This window comes from Tamandua tetradactyla, chromosome 21 (assembly GCF_023851605.1).
Source record: "Tamandua tetradactyla isolate mTamTet1 chromosome 21, mTamTet1.pri, whole genome shotgun sequence".
Taxonomy (NCBI): domain Eukaryota; kingdom Metazoa; phylum Chordata; class Mammalia; order Pilosa; family Myrmecophagidae; genus Tamandua; species Tamandua tetradactyla.
The window spans coordinates 40,647,200-40,669,062 of NC_135347.1; the positions used below are offsets into that span (position 1 = coordinate 40,647,200).

At 34.0% G+C, this 21,863-nt stretch overlaps 1 protein-coding gene across 1 annotated transcript in view; it reads right to left on the reverse strand.

The window, feature by feature from the left end:
* ADGRV1 (adhesion G protein-coupled receptor V1) overlaps nt 1-21,863 on the reverse strand; it is a 637,421-nt gene that overhangs the window by 582,129 nt on the left and 33,429 nt on the right. The window contains exons 2-10 of the mRNA XM_077139161.1: nt 16,745-16,929; nt 14,652-14,801; nt 13,328-13,423; nt 11,009-11,113; nt 8,100-8,213; nt 5,796-6,361; nt 5,177-5,447; nt 4,466-4,795; nt 634-810 (exon numbers count right to left, since the gene is read on the reverse strand). Of these exons, the coding sequence (XP_076995276.1) occupies nt 634-810; nt 4,466-4,795; nt 5,177-5,447; nt 5,796-6,361; nt 8,100-8,213; nt 11,009-11,113; nt 13,328-13,423; nt 14,652-14,801; nt 16,745-16,929 (1,994 nt within the window). The remainder of the gene's footprint in view (nt 1-633; nt 811-4,465; nt 4,796-5,176; nt 5,448-5,795; nt 6,362-8,099; nt 8,214-11,008; nt 11,114-13,327; nt 13,424-14,651; nt 14,802-16,744; nt 16,930-21,863) is intronic.

The window sequence follows — 21,863 nt, forward strand, 5'->3', positions numbered from 1 at the left end:
CAGAGCCATCCCTATCTACACAGGCTAAGGCTTGGCCAGGTCAACAAGGGGGAGTGTGTTGAAGGGTGGGAGGTGGTGGGGGGAGGGGTGTGTGAGTATGCTTTTATATGTGCATGTGTGTGTGTATATACATAAAAATATATAAATATATACATATAATACAAATATGAACATATTTAATTTATAAAGAATATAAAATTCCTAAGATTCACTACCCTACAACTTCACCCACATCATCTCTACCCAGTCCTACTCAAAGCATATATAGAGAGGGCTCAAAGATAGAGGAGGTCAAGGTTACTTATGGTGCACATCACTTGGCCATTAAAAAAAATTGTATTTGCCCATCACTGAGACTAAATGGCATATCACTGCTATCTAAAACAGACATATCACAACAGCCTCCTCTCACTGTGAGCAATTAATAGTAATTTTATCCTATCAAACATGGCAAAAGATGATGGAAAATCACACTCTCATCAGTTACTTGGGACAAAATTAAATATTCAAGGCTTGCTGTAAATGGTGAAGCTTTCCAAGAGCTGTTAATCCTATATGCTAATCCCATAAAAAACTATAGTGTCTGTATATTATCCCATTGGGCCCTCCATCAATAAGAGAATGTCTGCTCACCACTTCAGCGGGGGAATCTTCTGGTTCATACAAAATGATCGGAAGATTGTTCATAAAGCCAATTTCGCCATTCGCAATGTCTGGAGTAACCAATAGAGAAATATTTCGTGTTTTCCCAAATCTAGGACTTATAGGTGGGATTGGGGGAATTATGTTCACCAATTCCACAGTTTCCATCTATACAAAAACAAACAAACAAAAAATAATAAAGGTTGTTAGATAGAAATTTTTTTAATTAATTACATTTTAACTGTTATTATCAGCTAAACTGATAGTACTGCTTAAAACACCACAGAAAGAGACTCAGTATGGTTTTACTCAAACCTTTCCAAAAAGAAAGAAATAAAATAAGTAATAATTTGCTTATTTATCAAAAAGGTTGAAGAATTAATTCTAGATATGCCATGTGAAATATATATATACATATATATATATATATATAGAGAGAGAGAGAGAGAGAGAGAGAGAGAGAGAGAAGATGTAGAAGGCTCCAAAGTGGACTCATCAAAAGGAAAATGCTAATTTTACGTGGCTTATTTTCTAGTCTCTATGGGTTTTTTTTCCTGAGATCCTCAGACATCTGCTAAATCAAACTGCTCCATTCATACAGTCGTTCTTTGCTTTCAGACAGTTTGTAACTACGACAGCACATCAGTAGCCCATGACTGCCAAAAGTCGAATCCCAGACTAATGTATTTAACAGAGAGGGTTACTAAAGAATGAGGAGCTCATGTCTCAGATTCTCCTTTCTTCAGTTTCATTCAACTTTCCATGCAGAGTCTGATGCCGCCTATTCTTGAGTTGCTCATTCATTACGTACTATACAAACTACACAGCCTTCTACTTCTAGCCAGTTTTCCCAGGCCTACAGCTGTTTTGAACCTTAAGGAACTGTGTCAGTGACTAATAATTCCTTTTTTCTAAACAGGTTTTAAATTAACTGTCTGCACTGTAAGACTTTCGTTTTTTATCTGAATACAGAGATGCATGAAGAATTAAGTCTGGAATTAGTGGTGTAAATAGCTGTCTAACACAGCTTGGAACGCCAAAATTTAGCTACTAAAGGCCTCAAGATTTTTCTTGGTTTTCAAGTACTATCCAAAACAAATTCTGTCATACTCATATAAGAAGCTGACAGGAAGGTGACTAGGACAATGCCAGACCTACAGAAGTTTCTTAATAACAATTTGTTTACAGAGGGATTCTTCACAGATACATTGCTAGAGCCACTAGATATTTTCAAAAGGCTAAAAGTTAATATAGACATTACTGATATGAACATAGACATAAGGGTCTCCACCCACAGTAAAACCTGGTATGGAGTCAGCAAGAGAAAAGAACTGAAAAAACCACAATGGAAACAGAAAAGCATTTCTTTATTTCAAAGGATTTCTCTAAAATTCAAAACAATATTTCTGCATCATCAATTCTCAAAATCACACACCATTACTCCAACTACCGCAGAGATACCAGGAAGCCCAGGCCTCCATGAAAACAAAAGCAATTGTGTAAAATCTTTGCCTTATTTCACTTATTTTAATAATTTGGTTCTCATATAAGTTGTAGTGCATGCAAGAATGGAGATAGACAGAAGGAAGAACAGAATAAAAGAGACAAAGAATCGGACACATATATTAATGAGAATGCTCTAAATCCAGAAGACACAAAATAGCAGAGATAGATGAAAGAGAGTGCTGGTCTGCCCCTTCACCCCCAAACAAAACAAAATGGAAAACCTCCAATAAATTCTAAAACTCCATTCAACAAGTTATCTTCAAGACTTCTGCTAATTTCCCCAATTGAGAAATGCTCTTAATCAGGAACTGGTAAAATAGTATCCACTTCCATAATAATAGCACTGACATTAAAATGCAAACAAGTTATGAGATGTTTTGGTATAGGCTAAGCTTAAATAAATCTAGTTTAAAATTCCAAATATATCTAGATATGTTCTGGTGGCAGCATTCTTCTTGTTTTAACTTCTTGTTCAACAGGGCCAGGGTCATAGCCTTGACCACTTGCTCGATTGCACTTCACAGATCCAGACCCAGGGCTACCTGTCCAGTCATCTCACAGGTGAATTGAGAAACCACACAGTTTATTTAATTGTGAATAGATCATGTACTGTTTCCCTATTATCCCAAGAAAAGAAATGCAAGGGTCCTCCTGAGAGTAGGCTGCCCTCACAGACAAAAGCTTGGCTAATATAAAAGCTTCCCCAACTGGAGGAGACACAATAAAAAACAATAATAAAGTTGAAAACAGGATCTCTTTCCTCTAGTGACAAAGCCTTTGGGGGAATTGGCAAAAGGTCAAATTATACATCTCCAGAGCGGGATCTCTCTCCAGCTCCCTCAAGGTCAGTCACAGCTCTGTGAAGTTTAGAACAACAAGGAGAATGCATAAAAAGCTTTCAGGATATTTAAAAATTAATAAAAGTTTTCAGAAGATATTAAAAAGCAAAGGCAAATAGATTCTTTACCCTCCCATGCCTCGTCAGCAACTCTGGACACTACCTAATCAGGAACTGGTGAATTTAGTATCCATCTCCATACCTTCCAAGTTCTGAGGAAAAAAATTATTTTAATCTAGAAATTTCTACCAAAGCCAAATTATCCAGGTGAGTATGAAATAAAGAATTTTTTAAGTGCTCAAAGATTCAAAGTGTTTACCTTGCTTGTATCTCTTCTATAACAAAACTAAAACAAGGGGAAGGCAAGAGATAAGGAAAATCCAGGAGTTCAGTAAAAACGGCCACAGAAAGCAGGTGTGAAGCAAGAGTAAAAAGCAATTAATAGAGCTAAACTCAACATTCAGAATATATAATAAGACGGCTGGGATATCTCAATAACTTCTTGAAGATGGCATATAGAAACTCCAGAACAAGCAAAAATAATGAACTATAATAAAACCAAATCTTTGAAAGAATATCAAACATTTAAATTTAGCATGATTCAGAGAAGGTGATAGAATATGAGCTTTCATTCAATATGTACTTTGGCAAAAGGTATGGTGGCATTAAAGCTCTTTATTGATCCATTTTTACTACCTGATACTGCATTCAATTTATTTACCTCAGCAATATTCTATAAGCATGCTTTATTTACTCTCTAATTTTCAGAATCAACTAATACCAATTGCATGGAAAACAAACCACAGTCTCATAAGTGAACACAAATATTTAGTTTTTGACAAGAAAAATAATGTTTGGGTTAACAGAAGTTAGGAAATAAGGTGGAAAGATATGTTATAGAGTGCTCATTTCTTCATCTGAAATAATTCAAAGTTCAGAGATTCTGTCTATAATTAATAGACAAAAAAATTACTGTTTTAATATATTATTTAAAAGTATCTACTAGAATTTTCCTCCTATTGCTTTTCTATCTGGAATGCCTCCTCTGCAATATCCATTGTGAAAATTACATCTATCCTACAAACCCATTCCAATGTCACATTTTCCCAAATCAACTTAAAAGAAGAGTGGAGCGCTCTCTCTCCTAGCCCTCCCCTATAACAGTTTGTTAGTTACTTCATTATTGCATTCATTATATTCTGACTTGCATTATCATATTTGTTGTACTGTTCATTATCACTTAATTAAAATATAAACCTTTGTCTCATTCATCCTTATGTACTTCAGAAACAGCATAATCTCAGTTTGATGCCTTTGGACTACCTAAATATTATTTAGAAATTCATAGTAGAATACAAAATACGAATGAGGGCAAAAAAATAACAAAGGTATAATCAAGGTTATTTAACTCTTTCACATACATATATGTGTACCCTCATAGCGTAACCAAAATTGAGATTATTTTAATCATTAAAGTACCTGTACTAGGAAGTGGGCCCCATTTTGAAGGAATGCATCATCTCTTATCAGTAATTTTGTAGTGACTTGAGTCTTGTGTTCTGGAAAGAGAAGGCTATTTCTCCTGGATATATTTAAGATGCCATCTTTTGCTTGCAAAGGGTCCACAGCTCCAGCAGGAATATAAAGCACAGAATAAAGCATCCTCACATCTCCTTTAGTCCCTCCTAGTCTTGAAAAACTCAAGGATAAAAGTCGTTCACTTGGTCTACTTTCAATCTTCTGATTTTCCATAGGAGAAAATGTTATTAGGCCGTAAACATCATCACTATCCTGGATATAGAAGAAAAGCTGCAGACAGAGAAGCAAAAAGTTAGAATGTAGACTAATCTCAAATCTTGAGATCACAAAACTCTTTAATTTTCTAGAATACTGATTTTAAGATTAACCTTTTTATAGATCATATCTAAAAATAGCACTTCTCTGGTAATAGAGTAAAACACAATTAAAAAATATTTGAAAACTCTACTAAATTATAGTTTGTGAGGCTTCTTAAATTAATTTTTTTTTTGTATAAGCACACCTTTGCGCAAGGGAAGCAACTATCACTTCCAAAGCTAGTGTTCTTCCTGTCATATAAACACTAAACATAAATTTGTTATGTATGACCAAATTCCTTGGCTCTTTTATAGCACAGAAATATTCGAAAGAGAAGTACAACAAGACATCTACCTCTGCGGGTTCGCTCACTTCTGCACCTCCACGTACTGTATGAGGCAGAATCTGAAGTAGATAAACTTCTGCCTCTTCTGGAAGATCATCATCAACAACAGTGAGAGGAATTGATGCCACCATCTGCCCTTGAGCAAAATGGAGAACTCCAGAACTCGGACTGATATCTGCTGTTCCTGGAGAGGGATCACTGCTGTTTCTTGTCAACACCCAACTCACAGAAACATTCCCATGAGTGCCACCATTTCTAACCACTGTGATGTCTTCAAATCTAGGATTTTTTAAAGGAATATAACACAATCACATAATACATTCTATTTCCCTTGGGCAAGATTTCCTAATGTCGAGTTGGCCATCAGACACTGGTAAAAGCAGAATCCATATCACAAAGAATAATTGTTTTTAATATGAAGTAGATACATGGATGTGTCCTAGGGAACTGTTATAATATGAGTTCATCTGCATATTTAAATCATATCTACAGTAAGAAAAAAGCAATGAAGTCATAGTAAAGGGAATGGCACATCCCTAAGCATCCATTGTGTCCAACACAACAAAAATTAAATCTTGATATAACATATTAAAATAGTTGCAGCAAAAGGTTTAAAATAAACCGTACCTTGAGACTGAATCTTCATCAATTATAACTGTCCTTTCGAACAAGATACTGTTGAATGAGAGGACCCCATAAGGTTTGTCATTTGCCTTGATGGTGACTTGTAAAACAGAAGGGACTAATAGCACAGCATCTCCTCGTAAGGTATCCTCGAGTAACACAATGTGAAAGGATTCAGCAATCTCTGGTAAGATATCATCAACAATTTGAAATTTTAGGTGTGATTCATGACTGAAAGATGGAAAAACAATAGTTGTGTTTGGCTGAAGATCAATGAAATCCAAATTTGGCTGGGCATGTGCTGTTGAATTCCCAGTAATAATAGCATAACTGATTGAAACTTCACATTCATCAGATCCAATCAGATTTCCATTGTCATCCTTCCCACGAACCACTGGAATCCTGAATATGTGGTCTTCTTCAGGTACCAAATAAACACTTTGAATGAATCTCACAGGACTATCATTTTTCTTAATGATGACCTCAACTGAATTCCTAGAAGTGTTGATCTCAGCTCCTCCTTTTACACTTTTCAGGTGAATTAAAAACATTTCATCATTTTCAGGTACCTATCAAAGAAATATAAACAGTCACATCAATTACCCAAAGCACCTGCAAAGAAACAAAAAGTGCAAAAGGTGCTAGGTTTTCCAATACAATCACTCCATAATTAAAAATTAAAAATCTTTAAGTGCTTAGTTTCTATTTTCTAAAACATTTTTCAAAGGTAGATTATGTACTTTAAATAAGGAATGAAAATTAAAGTAATTGTGTGAATTGGTAATGAAAAATAGGCAATGATGTCTTTCAACCTTGATTTGATTTTGCATAATCTTAAGATTACATAATAAAAATTAACATAAATTCTTTTCAGTTTTACTAGGTTGGTAGGGTCAGAAGCAACATATAAGGTCTAGAAATGTGTAAGAATCTGGAACAGTACATTAAACATCACATAAAATTTGCCAGTTTTCCACCACGTGAGTTATTCCTGTTTCTCTCTGATTTCTAATCCATGAGTCAAACATCTGATACCAATCAGATGATTTCCAGCATGAATGCCATGCCCCTCACTGGAGAACGAGCTGTAAGATCACTAGCGGGCAAACTGCTAACACTGTTAAAATGAACCTTTTTCTTTTGCACAGATATCATTGTGCTGCTTCAGCCTTTCCTTCATTATAAATTCTATTCTATAAATGATGCTAAACATATAGAATCCCATGTCTTTTTACCTACATTAATAGAAACATAAAAAGTAAAACGATCTCAAAAAGTTAAATTTTATAATTTCATCAATGAGCTTTTAAATCTAAAATTAAAATATGTAATTAATCACCACTACCACTTCCAAAACTGAAACCTGCATCAATGCTCTGGTGTTTTAAAACTTTTTTTATTGGCTTCCAGAATCAGATAAATAAAGTGTTTTCAATGCTAACTATATCTCAATTTCTCAAGATAAATACTGCTTTCTAAAATGTCTTCTAACGTATTTTTTTTCTTTCAGGGGTTTGTTGTGATCGATTCTAGGGTTCTTGTACGAGGATGAGGGAAAGAGTCATCAAATCTCATCTACTTTCTATTTTCTTTTTTGGCAATATCTAGATTCTTTTAAACAAAATCATATTTCCTCTTGCTTAGCTCATGGGGGACATCCTAACACATTATTACTCAAATTCATTCTTTCCTTAGCTGTTAAGCTAGCTATAACATACATCTCAATCCTTAGTAACTTCAGTGTGAAATGTGAAAATGATCAAAACCTTATAATGTGAAACACTTAAAATATTTAAATAGAAGAACATAAGTTGCAGTAGAATTCTTTGCTTTAAACTAAAATATTTATGCTAGATAAATGTTACTGAGACTAACCACATGGAAAATCATTAGTAAAGCTCAGGATGCACAAGTGATTCAGTGGTAGAATGCTCGCCTTCCATGCAGAGACCCGGGTTCGATTCCAGGACAATGCACCCCCCCCACCAAAAAAAAAAAAAATTCAACCATCAGAGTTTACAAAAGCTTAAAATTTTGTATTATGTGACTGGCCACCAGTTATTCAAGTTCATCAGCTTCCAGACTTACAATTTATGTGAATTATGTAAGGTTAAGTATTAAGACATATTCCAAAATATACAGCTATTTATATCTCAAGTATGATTAGCCACAATACCGCTAACTTTATATAGGATTGTGTTCATGATTAATTTTAAATACTGAAAGCAATTTAATACTTGGCATATGTTCTCTAATACTTCTACTAGAAAGGGAGAGAGTTCTTGTTAAGTATTTCACATCACCCACCACATCGTCAAGCACTGTCAAGTTATAAACTACTGTTGCTCTGCCAGGGGGAAAGGTAATGTTTCCTTTAACTGGACTCAAATCTTCTTCGGGTGAATTAGGACCATCCTTTATCTGCAAAGAAACACACAGTGCCATCAATAAATACAAAATATTAGATGACTCAAGGAAATGCAAATCAGAACCACAACAAGATAACACCTCACACCAACTAGGATGGCTATTGTCAAAAAAAAAGAAAAATAATAAGGGTTGGCAAGAGTGCAGACATTGGAGCCCTTGTACATTGTTGGTGGAAGTGTAAAATGGTTCAGCCACAGTGAAAAACAGTTTGACAGTTACTAAAAAATTTAGACATAGAACTACCTACCATATGATTGGTAATTGCAATTCTAGGTATATACCCAAAAGAAATGATATCAGGGACATGTACAGGTATTTGCGTACCGATGTTTATAATAGCATTATTCACAACAGCCAAAAGATGGAAGCAACCTAAGTGTCCATCAACAAATGAATGGATAAACAAAATGTAGTATATACATACAATGGAATATTATTCAGCTGTAAAAATGAACGAAGTTCTGATACATACTGCAACGTGGACGAACCTAGAAAGCACTATATTGAAGGAAATAAGCCAGAAACAAAAGGATAAAAATTGTATGATTCCAATTACATAAAATATCTAAAACAAGAAAATTAAGCAAATTAATAGAAACAGAAAATAGATTAGAGGTTATCAGGGTTTGAGGTGGAAGAAATGAGACGTTATTGCTTACTAGGTATGGAGTTTCTGCTCTGGTAATGGATGATGATAATGGTAACACAAGATTGTGAATGTAAATAAACCACTGAAAGTGGTTAAAATGGGAAATTTTTTGTGGTAACACACACAAAATATATATATATTTTTTTTTATATATATGTCAGCTCATATATATATACATAAGCTGACAAAAATCTGAAGTTTATTTAAAGATGTTTTGGAAGATGAATTATACTACCTGTATTTAATTCTGCCCTTCTAAATAATAATGAGGGCCTAGAATATAAATTATAAATATCAACAACAATTACATTAAACAACGTGGTTTCTAAGACCTCTCTTTTTTTCTTAACCTGAGAAAAGAACACTATGAATATTTCTTATTGTGAAGGGGATATTCAGGAGCAGTCAATTCCCTTAGACAATAAATCATATCAAACACCAGCTCCACCACTGATTACGTGGCCCGGAGCAAATTATTTAACAACTCTGTGCAGCATTTTCTTCGTACTTAAAATAAGCATAATAACATCCACTTCAGGATCTTGACACAAAACTTTAATGAAAGTATTCATTTTGAAAATTATTTTTTAAGTATTCTGTTCCTGATATCTTCTAGGTGCTAAGGATATAACTACGAACTAGGCAAACTCCCTATCTTGCATTCATTTACTTGAAGGGAAAAAATAATAACCAAATAAATGTGTATGTGTCAAATGATAATAAGTAGAATAAAGAAAAATTCAGAAGGGCCTAAGTAAGACTGAGTGCTAGGGAGAGTTGCTATTTACATGCAGAGATAATCAGTGTAAAATACTTAGAATAATGTATGACAATAGTAAGTGTCCCACAAATGCTAGCTGTTATTATTTGACCAAAACAACAAGCTAAACCCAATAAAATAACTCAAACATCCACATGAAGTTGAAAACACTGTAACTTGGATTCTTCTTTCTAAAGCCAATTTTTTTCTCAATTCTTTCCTGTCGAAAATTTATTATTTAAATACATATTTGGGGCGGGCCGCGGTGGCTCAGCGGGCAAGAGTGCTTGCCTGCCATGCCGGAGGACCCCGGTTCGATTCCCGGCCCCAGTCCATGTAAAAAACAAACAAACAAACAAAATATAATAAAAACAAGAAAATGTTTAAAGATGTTTCCCTTTCTTCCATCCTTCCTTCCTTCTCTCTGTCTTTCCTTCCCTTCCTCCCTCTCTCTAAAAAAAAAAAAAAAAAAAAAAAATACATATTTGTAAGTATATGAAATATTGCTTGAGGATTCCCATATAACAAGCCTACTGCTTGTTTATTTTGTATTTACTATATTTTCCATTTAATATTACTTTATCCCATTTTATTTTAATATAATTATTATAATCACCAGATAATATAGGTACCCATGAGCATAAATAAAATTATTCTGTGCTTCCATAGAAGTATGTTAAATAAAGCCGAGTATCCATTTTATTGGATATTACAATTAATAATTAAGATAGAAACCATTATCAGAACTTTCTAACATTGTTTGAAAATAGTTATGTGATTATATTCTGGATCATACAAAACACAAAAATTAACTGAAGATTTGAATGTATATTTCACAGAACAGCAATGTGGTGGGTAAGCAATAAAATGGAATGATTCTAGGTAGCACTCTGAGAAATGCGCCTCATCCCCAGACTACCTTATTCATGCCACATCCTGTAAAATCTACAGACCCCCATGGCAGAGTGCAACACAGGTAATAAATCCCTTAAGTGTATTTTAGAAATGGGGAATATTTTTGAAGATTACATATTAATTTTATATATGCCTAATTAATTCATCGACACTTTACAAACTTATATCCTTGAAAAGATTGATAATAGAGGCCCTAAGAATTTTGAAGAATTAATATTTTACTACTCCATTTTGTGATTTATGACCATAAATCTGAAACCGCGTTCCATGTAAGCATAGTATATTCAGGCAGCGAGGAAAACACTTCTGTATTAACCATTAAATTTATCAGACAATAAAGGTATTTATTTTAATTTTATTATCTGTGCCATATTATAAAACAGATATTGATTTATAAAACTCTAGCCATCTAGTACAACCTCTAAAGTGTTATCACTTAAAATGATTTCAGAGTAAACTTACCTCAAAATTCAGAATGACTGTTCCATAGGTTCCTTTTTCCCTAATTAGAGTAAGAGGCACGGACTCATTTCTGCCCCCGGGCTCACTCACTGTGACTGAGGAAGGCTATTGGAAAGAGGAACAACAGGCAATCAGGTGCTTATCCATCAGAAGTTGATGGAGCTATAAACTAATTACCTTAGAAGTACACATTGCCACAGAAAAATCAAACATCATAGTACTTAAACAATGCAGTATTTCCTAGCATTAATAGACTGCAGCTAACGAAAACACTTAAACAGTTAAAAATAACACTACAGAAGGATCATAAGACTAGGCAAGCAGGAGACGTAAGTGCGTGCCCTGGTTCTTGTCCGGTCTTATCTAGCCGTCCCGCTGAGGAATGCTTTACCTACTCCAAAGATGGCAAACTCAGACGCTCACAGGGGCTCAGGAGGTCAGGTAATTGAGCTGCCAGACCAGGGTGGCTCACTGGGGCCACCACTCAGCCCAGCTTCCATGAGCTTGTCCTTCCTCATCAGTCAGCTCTCCATTGAAGAGCAGGTGACTCTAGTGACTTTTTTCAGATCATTATCACAGTGATAATGTGATAATGGGAAAAAAAAGTCAGGACTTCAAATGTTAAAATGCCACCTTGGCCAGCACGACACAGGGTAGAAGAGGCAGAACGGGAAGCATCCAGGTACACACTTACTAGTCTGGCAGTGTCCATCTCACAGGGTGACACTAAGTCTCAGAGACCCCCTCCATAAATGCTGTAATGAGGTTTCAATGAGATAATTCATGTAAAGTGCTTATCCAAGTACCAGTTATACAGTGAGGATCCAATAAAGTTGCCAACTACCATTATCATCGTCAACATCCTCATCAATGTCAATATAATCATCACCAATGTTGGAAACAAAAGCCAGTCTACTGAACACCTACTATGTTCAGTTGCTGTTTAGTTTAATTTTAAGCTCAAGGACCAGGTATCCAGTCAGAGGTTGCCTGGCAGCACTGAGATCCTGCCAGTCATGGACCTGGGAACAGCGTCAGAGGCTAAGGAGTATAATGTCAAAATAAAACAAAAACTTTAAAAAGTTAGTATGAGGTTGGGGGGGGGGGGGTGATAGGTTTGAAGGGAAAGCAGTGTGGAAAGAAATCACTCTAGTTTCCTTTCAAATTAGGTGAAGTCCCAAATCTGAACTTGCATCAAAAAGCAAAGTAGCTATGTTTAAATTAGTCTTTTTTTTAATCAACAAAAAAATTTTAAGGCAATTCAAGCCATAGAAATAGTATGCAATTAAGGGAGCCAGCTTCATTATTAATAACTCCCTATCGCTCAAATAGAAATAATGAATTTTATGAATGGAAAAATAATGGCAATTACAAAATGCCTACCAAATCGAGATTGCCTAAATACCCATTTTACTACAAAGATAGTATTTATATATTATAGTATTTATCTGTAGCCCATCTTGTTACAAAGATAATTTAAGGTACTAATAAAATGACATGCAAATGCATGTGATCTAAGTTGGGAAATAAAAGGCTGGGGAGCATTGCATCATTTCTTACTAATGAAAATTAGTAACAGGATTCCAAAAAACTCCATATCAGGAGAGTTATTACAATTTAAAACTGGATGACCATATCCACTTGTATTGGAAATAAATTTTGATTTATTTTAAGAGCTGGAAGCAATGTATTTCAAAGGGAGATCTGTCTTGTGTGTTTCAAAAGATAAAACACTTTGAACATAATTAGGATTGGCCAGGGGCACAGGAGTTTTTTGATAAGGGAGAAAAATGAAATAATGAACAAAACCAAGGGGGATAAGATAGAGCATTAACCTTCAAAAAATATTAGAAAAATCCCAGCATGGGGATTGGCAACAGAATTTTTCAAAGCTGCTATGTCTGCTATTTGATTTTAAGTTTACTATTTTTTTTAGTATTTCTTGTCTTCCAAAAAATCACTCCAAAAGAATCGGACACACAGATAAGGTCTTCTTTAAGTGGTGTGTGGGGAAATCAAGCAAAATTCACTGTGCTGCCCATCTAAATTAGAGAACAAACGAGATAAAAGAATCAGGTGGAATAATCAACAGAAAGAGGAATTAGGAGAAGAGATGACCTTGACAGTATATGCCTCCTGCAGAAAATTTAGGTAGAAAAAATTGATATTCTACCAAATGTGGAACAGGGAGGGAGTAAAAGCAAATTTTTTTTAAATATCAAAAGACAGGATGATAGCAACTGATATCATGTAAAATAATTTTAAAAATTAATAAACCATTATCTAGAAACCACCAGATTAATCAAATTATAGCCATACCATATTAAATGAAATAATTCCAAAGGCATTGTCATTTGACAATATTATCACAGAAGTAGTTCTTGGCCATCCAAGCTTCACATTTGCTGATGGTTTCTAAAATCAAAGCCAAAAACTAAATCAATAAAATAACAGGAAAAAATAATCATTTAATAGAATTTCTGTCTTTAAGTAACTACTGAGAATATAAATAAAAATGCAAGCATACTTCTAATTTTAATGTGTAGATTAAGGAAACATATTCAGATTAACTCAACATGGTAAGGAAGGCCCAAACACAAATTTGAAAATGAGTCAAGACTAGTAAGGATACTAAAATACAACTATATATAAGTAATTGCTGGTTAGTATATTCTAATATCATTATAATATAATTATATTATAATTGCTACATGTTATTACTAATATTATAACAAAAAATTGAATACTTAGATGAAATTCTGTTCATTTGATTATTTTCTTACACTACCGAAGGTGCTGAAATCTAAGAATCAGTTATTCTATAAGTCATAAAGCCACAGTAAAGATTGGCTCTCTGCATCAATACATATGCATAAATATATATTATATATATTTACTATAGTGCATATAGAAATATAATATTTATATATAAATGGGGAGAGTTTTCTGCAACATCGCTGTTGATATTCAACAGCAGTATAAAAAAATGCGAAAAAAGTGATTTAAAAAAGCAAAACACGACTGTTTCAAGCATGAGAAATGACTGTTTCAAGCAAAACATGACTGTTTCAAGCATGGAAACTTTAATCATAATTCCAAAAAAATTCTCATTGCCTTTCAAAAAAATTAAACCAATGCTATCATAAGTCATTGCTTCAACCTAACATAAAGGACAGTTAAAACATGAGCTATCTATGTATTTTTCCCAGAGTACTTTGAATTTATTCTAAATAACAGGGACCTCCCATTCCCATGCCTGCTTTTTGTACCCTTGTTTGAACTCAGAATTCATGGTCATTCTTTACATCTATTAGCAGGAGAGGGACAAAAGAGAATAGGGCCAAAGGGAAGATAAGGTTCTCTTGAGCGTTTGCCAAAGCCAAAGGGAAGATAAGGTTTTCTTGAGCATTTGTCAAGGCAATTCCTAAAGAAACTGTACAGATCCCAAAATTAGCTGTAGAGCTTCCAAACAAGATTTATAAAAGGTTTTGCCAGATGGTGGAACTGCCAAAGAATTTGTTCAGTTCTGGCATCTACAAAAATCACTGCCAGTTCCCTGAACTTGCTTGTCTCTAGAGAAACAATTTTTTTAAGTTTTGCAGATTTTTATGAATTTAAGTTTAAAAGGGAAAGAAGGGCTTACCTGTAACGTTAAATGAAAAATAAAAGTTTCATCGGGTTCTGGTAAGTCATCATCACATACTGCTAAGTACACTGTCCTATTTGTTTCACCAGAAGGTATGAAAGCTGCAGCATATGTGTCAAAAAAGTCACCAGTGTCTTCACCATGCAACTATCCAATGCAAAATATAGGTTAATCCTTACGTAACACAGAGTTAGAACAAACAAAACTAATGCCACCTGGAGCAATTCACAGGGAGAGTGGTGTGGTGGGGTGTGAATCATTAAGTGGCACTAACATTTTCAGATAGCATATACAAAGTATAAAAATTAAATACTTAACAACTGGTAAAAAAAAAATTTCCCCCAAAAAAGTTATAAAAAAGAAATGTTTCTATCCAAAAGCATGTGTTGATGCTCTAAAAGGAAAAAGAATGATTCCATTAAAAGTATTGATGCATATCTTCTTCTCTGACTTTGATCTGGAGTAGACTATAGCAAACCTAACAAGAAGACAAATTAGCAGTTAAAACTCACAAAGAGGTAAAGCACCCTATCAAAAAGTTTCAAGAAAATCAACTGTTTTCCCTATCAGTTTCAAAGAAACTGCCCTTCCCATAAATGTCAGCTTGAAATTATATTTATATTCTCTCACAACAATCCTACTAAAGTTTCAATTCTTTTAGCTCTCCAAAATTTCTTGGTCATTGTAAACTTTAACTTCTTAAGACCCTATTCTGTAAAATCAAGAATTGCTAAGAGGAGTAATAATTATGGAATTGTAAAAAGCACTTTCTTGTGCAAACCAAAACAGATTTTTTTTAGCCAAAGAACTCAAAATGAATAATTTGACTACTAGAAAAATAATATGATTTAGTACAAATAAAAAATGTAGGGCAAGTATAAGTAAATTTTAGCCAATTTCTAGGTTTCCCATTTATAAAAATAAATCAGACTTTAAATACTGGAGAAGCTTAAGTAAGTTGGCAAAGGTTTTTTAAATCTTAGTATTAAAAATATCATAGTTTTTAAGAAAGCATTAAGTACAAGAGCCAATGGAACAATCAGAGCAATCCAACTTATGAAAATCATTTAAAAATCTAAAACATATAGAAAGTCGATATATATTTAAAGAGTTTCATCAGAGCAACATTCATAACAGCTCAATTAGAGGATATCTCAATGGAAAACATTTGAAGAATGATTAGTAAATGATGAAACCCATCCTCAAGGAAAGTTGTGAAAATATTCAGCAAACTGAAAAATTATTAGGATACAATCAAAGTTAAATGAAAAAGTAAATTATCAAATACAATGTACATTCAAACTAAAAAATTCAATAACTACATACATATTGTATATTACATAGATTAATATATAATAATATATACATAGATTAAAACTAAAAGCAATGCACAAAATCATATTATGTTTGTTTTATTGGTAGCTTTCCTTCTTTCTTTCTTTCACAATGTTTCATAGCATGATCATTTAGCTTATTGCTTAAAATTTATATTTACAAACAAAATTTCAAGTACTTTGGATCTCAAATATAGCAATATCCTTAGTGTTCTTATTATATTACTTCCTGGTTAAAAATAGATACACATAATGATAGATTAATAGTTTAACAAATTCTATTTAACTTCCATTTAAGTTAATATACTTAGCTTTCTCCCACAAAACAGCTCTTTGACATGTCTCAGTTTTTCTGTTGCTAGTTTTGTACTTTAAATTATTTCATGCATTTTCTCTAAGTCACCCTATAACAGAAATACACCTGAGTAGCTATTAGACTCTACACTACCCAAAATAAAATGTGCTTTTACCTAGAACTAATTATTGATAATTTTGCTTTTTCATTTGTTTAAAAATACATATATGAACATTAAAATGATCAGCCTATATCTTTAAAACACTTTGTGAAATGCAGACAGCTACCTTAAAGCACTCTATAAACCTGCAAAATACATGAATGGGACAGTGTATCCGCAAATCATTTACCATAATGAAACTACTCAAAATAGCAAATATTAAAAAAAAAAATCCTCGTCATTGGAGACTAAAAAATTTCAAATCAATTTCAGTAAGAATAGAACTACAATCATTTCTTACCGAAACAATTGCAGTGGCATTTGCTGGATCTCCTATCCTTTCGATGACAAGACGAATAACTGTTGTACTTGTTTCATTAACAACAAATTCTGTCTGTCCAGCAAACCTTACTTCTGTTTCTCCAAACACAAAGGGGATGAGTAAAGCTGAAAGAAGATTTACTAATAAAGATGCAGAGGGCATCCCTATAGAAAAAAAAAAAAAGATTTTATTCACAAAATATCCGTTCCCATTAGATTGTGTTGTCAACATATTTAAACAGAGTGAAGAGTTAGACAAAAAGAGACTAAGACACAAATACTTAAAAATGAAGTAACCTAAATCGACTGTATGACCACAGAGATAAGTTTTAGAAAGTCACAATTTCTTATTATAGCTTCCTTTTAAAACCCCATCTAGTTTTGTTCATTAGCTTCTAAATCAAGAAAATAATTACAACTAGTCTAAACTGACTTACCAAACGTAGCTTATTAAAAAACTTATTGATTTCCACTTTACTCTAAGACAAACTTAAGCAACAAATAAAAATTCAGCAAAACCTGTCCCCAGGTGACTGTAGAATATCAGACAAAACTAAAAAATTACAAAATAGATCAACAATCTTAATGAGACTTGCCACCTATTTACTTGATGAACATGCAAATATTGAAAAACTCTTAAAGCTGGTTTACAAAATAGCTGAATTAAAGCTTTAGCAATAAATTAATAGTTTCTTGGTTGGTATCTCCTTTTCCCTTAAATTTGTTTGCCTTATTTGACAATGCTTTTTAAAATTTTAGTTCTTGCAAAGAAATGCTAATCCTTTTAAAGAAGAGAGAAATTTCTTTCATTTTACTAGCTAGATACCAATATAACGTCTAAGAAAATTTCCCTGTTGTGCTAAAAATAAGCAAATTTGGCAAAATGTGTATTTCTTTCCTTTCCATAACTTCTACTGTTTTCCTCTTACTACAATGTATGTGTCTTATGAATAATTAATATTGCTCCTACTTTCAGCACTGGGTGATTTCAAAAGCACAACAGTGAAGAGGCCTCCTGAAAGTTCTGCTTTTTTGTAATGTAGATACACCTCTAAAAACGTGAACAGTTCATCTCATGGATCATTAAGATTCCAATGGATCTATGTGGTCAGTCACACGAACATAATAAGTTCACGCTTTTTAGAGGAGTGTTGCATTATGGTACTCTATGAGCCAAAATGTTCCCTATTAATCTTTACCTTAGTTAAGTAACAGAACTTTCGTGTATATGGTAAACTCTCTTTTATTTCCTACACATGGCTTTAAATTTAGGAACCACCAAATACATTGGTTCTTGATATATCTTCAGATTGAAATGCAATTTTCTCAGTCAAGTATATTCAAACAGTGCAATCTGAGACTGTTTAGAGGTGACTCACATACTTATGACGAACCACATAATGCATAGGATGGCAATGCAGAGTTCAGACAGAGTCCAGGAATGCAACTGTAGGCAACATGGAAAGAGATTCTGGAAAACCAGGACTCTTTGCACCTGCCTTCTATCCAAGCAAATCTGCCATCGGGTTAAAGGGCCTGGGAAAAGAAGTAAAACAGCTCCCTCTCACTAACTTCAAGTTCTTCCCTGACTTCTAAGCCAAGAACATTCACCTAAAAAAAATAAAATGAAATGAAAGAGAAGGAAAAAAGCAAATCAGAGGTGAGGCAGGAAATTAAGAGCAGTTCTGAGCCAAACCAACCCAACCCAAGATCTTTTGCGGAATTCTAAAACCACAAGAATTTCATACTCTTACAGCTACAAGCTTTAAGCATATTACTGAATTCTTTAATGCTATATTCTTGGACTTACTAGAGATTTCCCCCTGTGTTTCTCTACATATATTTGCATTGCCTTTGTGTGTGTGTGTGTGTGTGTGTGTGTGTGTGTGTGTGTGTGTGTGTTTGCATGGGCTGGGAATTCACATTGCCTTTTAAGATCCTGAAGAAAAATTATAATGACCTAGAGAAAGTAAACTTAATAGTAAATGCTTATACAGCACTGTTCCAGGTATGTTATACACATCAATGCCTTTAATCCTCAAACAATTATGAGGAAGATGATAGTACATTAAGCTCATCTTCGAGTGACGAAACTAAGATCCAGATGGAGAAATAAACGTGTGCAATGTTACTCAGCTAAGTAAGTGGACAGGCAGGATATGAACCCAGGATCTACCTCCAGACTCTCTGCCTAACATCCACCCTATACTGCCTCTTACATTTTATTCCTATAAATCACACATTTCTATCCTGAATAATGCGATAGATAATTGCTGCTCCATGTCGACAAGCATTCAAATATTTTAAACTTATGCACAACAATCAAAATGACTATAAACACATAATTACAAATCTATTAAAAGATTGCACCTTATTATTCTGATAAACATTTGATTGGTTTAAAGGAAACTACAGTTCTCTTGACTACTTTAAATATTTAACAGCATCTTTTAATGTCAGGACCAATGCGCTCAAATGCTGCATGCTGTAACTTCCCAGCAATTTAGATCTTGTGTCTAAATCAGTAAATTCATTTTAAATTGGCCCACATCAGTGAGTTTTAAGATTATGGGAAATGAACAAACAATCATGACTGGAAATGCCTCAAAATTCAGTGACATCATTGATAATTGTGTCTCCTTGCCTTTCATCTTTTCACACTTGTAAGAAAAGTGGCTGGAGCCAAGTTGGCTCCCAACAAAGCTAAAAGATGAAATAAAGCTTTGAAAGTAAAGCACCAATTAGAGGACAAGGCATAATTACACAAATGCTGAAAAGTTTAATAGCAACTAGATACATTTTCTTTTATCATCTTAAAACTCTAGTCTTTGGAATGTCCTTTATTGCACTCAGAAGACTAAGCATCAGTAACTGACACATCACATGTCTTAAGTCTATTTCAGGTCAGTTTTTCTCTCATTAGATTTAATACAAAATATACATGCCCCATACTTCTTCATTTTAAACTAGTCTATAAAATTAATTTAAAACATAGTATGTTTAAAGATTATAATATGCTTAATTCATATTGTCACAATAGTGAAAATAATTTTGGCATTACTGATGTACTTCCTTCTTTCCGCATTAGCATGATATTCCAATACTCAAACTCTCTCTTTGCCAAAAACCATCTATGTTCTCCTCACCTCTCGCTCTTGCTCAGCATGATTCAAGGAAAATTAAAACTGTTCCAGCCAATAGGTATTTCCCCTTCTAAAGCAATATGAGGGCTACTTTTCTGGCTTCTTATTTTCTGAGTTATACCATGTAGCTTTTATATGACTTTTAACAGAGTCCTAATAGCATGCAGGCACAAAAGCTTATATTCTTGGATTCTATTAATCATATTCAGTCTACCAACAAGTCACCTTATTCTGTAGAAAATTATATTTCAGAATTAAAATCTGGAATATATTGGGTAGCTCCTATAATGCAAACCAGTTGCTTTCAAAGGAGAAATTTACTGTTCAGTATAAAATTTGTATACTGAGAGCCTACTTTATATTGTGCAACACTTTATGCAAGTTATTGTGGATACAAAGATGCATAGGACATGGTCCTTGACTCTAAGTACTCACAGGAATGGATATCTGATTCAGATCAAATCAATCACAGCCAATAAGTCACAATTCTGGGACTTTTGCTTAAGCATAGAGATGCAGATTCCCTCTTCTGCTGGATTTGAAATTGTGATAATGGGAGTCAGTTTTCCCCATAGCCTAGAAATGAATCTAACACAGTCAAACACAAAGCAAAAAGGTGGAAAGAAGCCAACTCTTGATAATCAAGCTTGGGTTCCTGAATTCATGGATAACACTGAAATTTTCAGTTACCAAGAACAATAAATCACATTTTTTCACTCTGGCCTGCTAAGTTTGGATTTTCTATCACTCTCACCATCTTTATTTATATACCATGCTCCAGGTGGTGTGAACTCATGTTAGGGAATACCAAGGGGAAGGTTCCCAGAGACCTGATTCAATAGTCTTGGTCTTCTCTAAGCCTTGGTGAAAACACCACTCTAGCTTTCTTTCCAGATCGCTTGCAATTATTATCACCTCCCGTCCTCACAGTCTAGTATTTCCCCCTCTACTTCAAAACTGACAATGATGAGTAAGGAAATTCAGGGCACCTGGGCAAACCAAGGATATTTTCACAATAGATAAAAGTAGGACCATGGTATAAAACATTGTTTTAGTGTCCTGATGCCCTTCTGAATGTTACCACGGGCCCCAACATCATGCTTTTGTAAATTGACCTGGTGTTAATTCCTTTCCATGGCTGTTTTCCAGGATACCTAGCTCTTTCTTTCCTCTTGAAAACCTACTTGGATTTCTGAGTGCATAAGCATATTAAATGTCATTTATAAACAACATTCGCCAACCAAAATGAGTCATCATAACTTAATTCTAAATCCTGCTTTTCTAGGGCAGTGTCTTCCTACCATCTTGCCTCTTATTGAAAGGGTACCTCAGGAAATATAACAAGAAAAGTATATTCTGAGTAAATGGGAATAGTCTTCTCTTGCAGGCTTCAAATAAGTCTATAGAAGCAGAGTAGAATAAGGAACAGAAAAGAATAAATGAATGAAATCCAGGACCCAGGAGATGTCAATGTAAGGAATAACAGAAGAATTCAACTGATGTAGATGATACTGCAGGAATCACCTTTCATACAGAAACCTTTCCTCACTGTCTTCTTAAGCATCAGAATAAACAACTATACAACTTCTGTGAACAGTGGGACAAGAACCTCAAAAGAAGAACTTTATTAGGGCAAAATTGAAGGGATGTATTGACTTTTCAGTTTCACTGCTGTCTTGTATGCCTTAACAAGTATCTCCCCACAATGTGACCACCAGGTAATTAATACAGAAAATATGATCCTAATGGAGCAAGGTTTTCAAGTTTAGAATTACGTGAATTCTAATACATTTACTACGGGGCATTATAAAACTATAGAATTACTCCTCTGGAACAAGAGAAGTTTCATCATTCATATCATCAATTATTCAACCTCTGAGAATTCTCAATCTCTATTATTTGTATTTGGAAAGTACTACAAAAACCAGACCTTTCCCTTCCTTCATACCCAAACAG